Source organism: Nicotiana sylvestris, chromosome 9 (genome assembly GCF_000393655.2).
Source record: "Nicotiana sylvestris chromosome 9, ASM39365v2, whole genome shotgun sequence".
NCBI lineage: Eukaryota > Viridiplantae > Streptophyta > Magnoliopsida > Solanales > Solanaceae > Nicotiana > Nicotiana sylvestris.
In genome coordinates this window covers 65,832,608-65,837,440 of record NC_091065.1, presented here as the reverse complement: position 1 = coordinate 65,837,440, position 4,833 = coordinate 65,832,608, and the positions used below count along the sequence as shown (strand labels likewise).

General features: G+C 35.8%; 1 protein-coding gene across 1 annotated transcript; it reads left to right on the top strand.

The window, feature by feature from the left end:
- The first annotated feature begins 217 nt into the window (after positions 1-217).
- On the top strand, positions 218-4,833 carry LOC104232643 (uncharacterized). The gene is made up of 7 exons (XM_009785899.2): positions 218-407; positions 705-872; positions 1,678-1,743; positions 3,098-3,172; positions 3,820-3,949; positions 4,043-4,165; positions 4,329-4,833. The coding sequence occupies exons 2-7, from the start codon at positions 715-717 to the stop codon at positions 4,470-4,472; spliced, it is 696 nt and encodes a 231-aa protein (XP_009784201.1). The 5' UTR covers positions 218-407; positions 705-714; the 3' UTR covers positions 4,473-4,833.

Sequence of the window (4,833 nt, the reverse complement as noted above, 5' to 3'; positions counted from 1 at the left end):
AAACCGAAAAAACCGACTAATACCGAAACCAAAAAAATTGAGTTTATGTTAATTTGATTTGATTATGAATTTAGTAAACCGACATAGTTAGTTTGATTTTGGTTTAATAAAAAACCAAATCAAACCGCCTCACGTACACCCCTATGTCCAATGGAGAGCTTAAATTCAGGTAAGCCAAATGGGCTTATATTTATCCTAACTAACTTATTTGGGTGCTAAAAAGATAAAAACAGAAAATTGTGACTAAACTGTAAAAGATGGGAACTCAGTTAACACACTGCTTCGGAAACTCAGGGTGCCATTCGCTAGAGCCCCTACTCCCTCCTTCCTCTCGCGCTCGCCGGCACCTGCTCTCTGTCGCCGTCCTCCGCAGATTTGCCGACTTCCGGCCATCGGAAACGAAAAAAGTTCGTTCTCTTAGTCTTACCATCTTTTTTTTTGTAAATAATGATTAAGTGATTTAATTAATGCTGTGAATCTGTGATGGTTTATGACTAGTTGATATAATCTCGTTTTGATTAACCTTCTTCCCAAAAGGAAACCCTAGTTGGACATTTCTTCGTTTTATTGCAATGCCCTAAGTTCATCATTCAGGTTTCACTTTTTACTGAGCTTACACTACATGCAAATTGCACAGGGAGATTGTAATTACTTTGTTTGTTTGAGAATAAACATTCTAAAGAGCTGTGGAATTTGCATTTTAGGGTTTTGAAAATGCTGAGGTGGTGTACGTCTGCGGGTAGATCTATGACATGTAAGCGGTGGTTTTCTTCGTTGAACAATGATAAAATTGTGGCTTCTGTGTTGTTCGAGAGATTACCAGTTGTTGTTCCCAAAATCGATCCAACTGTATATGCTTTTCAAGAGTTTTCGTAAGTTTTTTCCTTCCTATGTGTGTGTGTTTATGTCTTTCTTAGTCTCATTTTTGTCAATTCAGTTGTATAGGAAATCGAAATGTTTTATATTCATTGCCTATAAGAGTTAAGCTTTTTCGCTTTATGCAATCCAATTACTATGAGTTATTTCTTAGAGCAATAAATTCACCAACTATACGGGTGTACCATCAATCTTAAATCATGCAGATGCTCTAAAGAGAAGTCTTTCAAGTTCGTAAGCTTACAAAACATTTATAAGTGTAGATTTTTCTTCATTCTCCAAAATAATACGACTGTTAATTGAGGACTAAGGGATAGTTTGGTATAAGTGGTTTGCAAAATAGTGCTTCCAACAACAACAACAACAACAACAACAAGAACAAAATCATCCCTCAATTTTTTTTTTGAAATGGAACAATCATGCCTCAGTTCGAAACTAGTCAAGTCAACCTTATGAATCTTCTATAATGGTTTTAGCGCTAACCGGAAGCGAAAACATGACCTTAAATAGCTATTCCATTCTTGTGATTTGTAAGTGTGAGGAAGTATATCCAAGAAAGAAGAGAGCCTCTTTTGTTCAAACTTTTTTTGTGCCTTCTAATGCTAGGATATAGTATGTACAATAAGCTGAGAATGATGAGGTCATATGTTGGGTTGGTGACTAAGGCAAAAGGAGAAAATGAAAGGCAAAAAAGAGCAAAGTTTCTTGGACAAGAGTTGGTGAATGACAATGTAGATAATTCTTAAAGCTTAATCAGTGTTTAGTTGCTTGCAGTAATATTTTTATTAAATGCAATTATAGGTTTCGTTGGAGGCAGCAGTATCGGCGGGAGTATCCAGAAAGTTTTCTGAAGAAGTCTGATACCAGGTAGAGTTTTTGTTGCACCTCTCATTTCTTTTTCCTTGTAAATTATGTACCTTTCATTGTGAATATTAAGAACTAATGAATGGTGCTAAGAGTGTGCAAACGTAAAATGAGACAAGTTTAAACATAATAGACCAGTAAAATCATTTTAGAAGCTGAATAGAAAGCAGAGAACGTAAAAGTCAAAAAGCTTTCAAGGTTTTCTAAGCATTCTGCTTTACTCTAGAAAGTGAGAGATCTTAGTTTAAATACTAGTTCATGTGCTTCAGAGCTGATTCAATTCTGTTCTGTATAAAGTGATTAAAGAAGGCTATGGGCAGAACTGGTTGAGGCTATCCATGATGAAGATAATAGCAAAGAGATAAACAGAAAGTCCAAAATTTGGATGCATAATAATTTATACAAGAAAAATATTAGTAACTCATTGTTTACTATTGTAATTTAGTGCCTTTCTTTTTCCATTGATTGTTAAGTTCTGGAATTCCAGCTCTAGAGGTATTTTGGTAATTTCCAGAATTCCTGAATTTTGTAAATTTCTGGGAAAATGTTATTTTTTGTAATACTAGTTATAGTTATGATAATCTGAAGTTGTGAGAACAGGCATCGTAATTTATCTTATGTGACACCATATAACTCAATCTGTGTAGCCTGTGAAGATCAAGGTTTGGCTCTTATAGTCACTTTAATACTATCTTTACTTCTTTCAATCAGTCAAAATTTCTGTTGCCTCATCTGTTAATAGATGTGATTCTGTTAATAGATGTGATTTTGCCTCACCTGTCGAAACTGTAGTCATTCTTCAATAATACGAGGCCAAAAAGTTTTGTAGTTGGAGATGCAACTGACTGCCCCCCTATCAGTTAAATAGGTTACAACATATAAAGGGGATGCCATGATGTATTCATCAGTTCCATGCGTAATTGAACAGTTTCTGTAACTCGGAAATTAATATTTTGTACTGAGCAACACTATTTTCGTGCTGGGCATTTTACGGTTAAAAAGTTTTGCTGTCTTTTCGGATAAAGTGCGTGGTGGTAGAAATGGCCTAATATCATTACTATTTTAATTGATCGGGTAGAAATTGAGATCTCTTCATGCAACAGTGCACATGTTGGACAGTAAACACTGTCTCCTCTTTTTGTTTTTAGGCATAAGACCATTATGACCTAACTGATTTTTACTCTTTGACTAGTGTAGCATTATTGCCTTTTCTTTTCATGCATTCTTTCTGATTAGTCCTTTGCACGGTTTCTTTGAGCATGCTATCACATACCATCCTATCTATTTTTTGACCTTTCTGTCTATTGTCAAATGCCACATGGTCAACGGCTACAGTAACATCTATATTTGTATGCAGGGGAAAGGGTGATTATCAAATTGATTATAAACCAGCTCCTCGAATCTCAGAGGCTGATAAAGCTAATGATCAAAGGTACCAAGCTTAGACTTATAACTTTGTCTAACATTTTACAAGAATTTGAATATGTACATTGCACTAGAAGACCTTTTTTCTATTCAAGAGTTGCTTTACCTAAATTCAGCAGACTCACCATTTCCTGACAATAGGTAATTGTTTACTTCTAAATTGTTTACCATAAACAAATTTCTGAAGTTGAAGTGCCTTAATAGTGATTAGAACTAATTGATGTGATAGTTACTTGGGATTTGTCTAATTGAACATTAAGTATTTGAAATTAAGAACGAAGAGCTCCATTGCTTTTTTCCTTTCCTTTTGAATGTGTTCATTAAGCATATAAAGTTAAGAATGGAGAGCTATTGTCCATTGCCTTCTTCCTTCCCGTTTGAATGCATTCCCTCCCCCCCAACCCCCCAACCCCAAACAAAAAAATGCCCCCAGCAACAAAGCTTGCCTCTGTTCATCAACTCATCACTAAGTCAAAATTTGCTAAAAGGTACTAACCCTCTTTTCACGTTGTTTTAGTAGTTTAATCAGGCTTTGGGCTCCAATATGCAAAACCTTTGCATTTGCCTGAATCGATAGATATTCACAGCGTTTATTTCCTTCCGCTGGCTAGTGTTTCATGTTACTGATTATGAGATTTTGTTGATATGTGTAAGATCATTACAGCGAGCACTAGACAGGAGACTCTATCTTCTTGTTCATGGTACCACACATTGCTCTCATGGTGGAAAGCCTATCTGGCATTTTCCAGAAAAAGTTTATGAGTCTGAAGAGACCCTGCGCAAGGTAACTACTTCTATAGTATTATTCAATTTTTTTCCTTAGGAATTTCAGTAATTTGGGGTTAGAAAATGAAATATAAGTTGCAACTATTTGCAGTGTGCTGAGTCTGCCCTAGAAGCTGTAATTGGAGATCTTTCACATACATATTTTGTTGGAAATGCCCCCATGGGCCATATGGTGACAAAACCCACTGAAGATAAGGAAATTCCATCAATTAAGGTATGGGCATTTTAATTATTAAAGTAGTGGAGAAAAGAACAGTCAGAAATTCTTTCAATCCACAAGCAGTCAGGGAGGGAGGGAGGGAGGGAGGGAAATTCCCTGATAGCTTCTGCAAGGCGTATGTGCTTCTAATATATTTATTTTATATTTATTGTGACAGCGCTTCTTCTTCAAATCCCAAGTTATTGCAACCAACAAATTTGATATTAGGAAGTGTGATGATTTTGTCTGGGTGACAAAAGATGAGCTGTTGGAATACTTTCCTGAGCAAGCTGAATTTCTGAACAAGATGATCATCAGCTGATGTTGGTTTATATTCAAACTTTAGGCTTGGTAGGATACCGGAAATAGTTTTGATTATATACTGATGTGAAAATCCATTTCTTCCTACCAATGTAATGGGTTTTGACTGCGGGATTATTTTATGTCCTGACAGTAAGAAGATCTGACTGCAAGTTGCCAGTGCGTCATTCATCAAGTTTTGTAGAATTTTGAACATAGGATACCAAAATTGAAAAGGCCTTCTGCCTCCGTATTCCCCCTGTTCCTCTTTCCAAGAAGCTATGTTCAGAACTCTGAATTATTCATGCAATTCAGTATGAATTTGCTTGTAGATGCATGATTTTATCTCCTGCCATGAAATAAATTACATGTTTTAGCCTCAA

Bases quoted from the DNA above. Each gene is read 5' to 3' on its own strand.
- LOC104232643 (XM_009785899.2), top strand. From the start codon at position 715: ATGCTGAGGTGGTGTACGTCTGCGGGTAGATCTATGACATGTAAGCGG. The intron at 1,744-3,097 runs GTAGAGTTTTTG...ATTTGTATGCAG, and splicing joins CTGAAGAAGTCTGATACCAG to GGGAAAGGGTGATTATCAAA. The intron at 3,173-3,819 runs GTACCAAGCTTA...GATATGTGTAAG, and splicing joins GATAAAGCTAATGATCAAAG to ATCATTACAGCGAGCACTAG.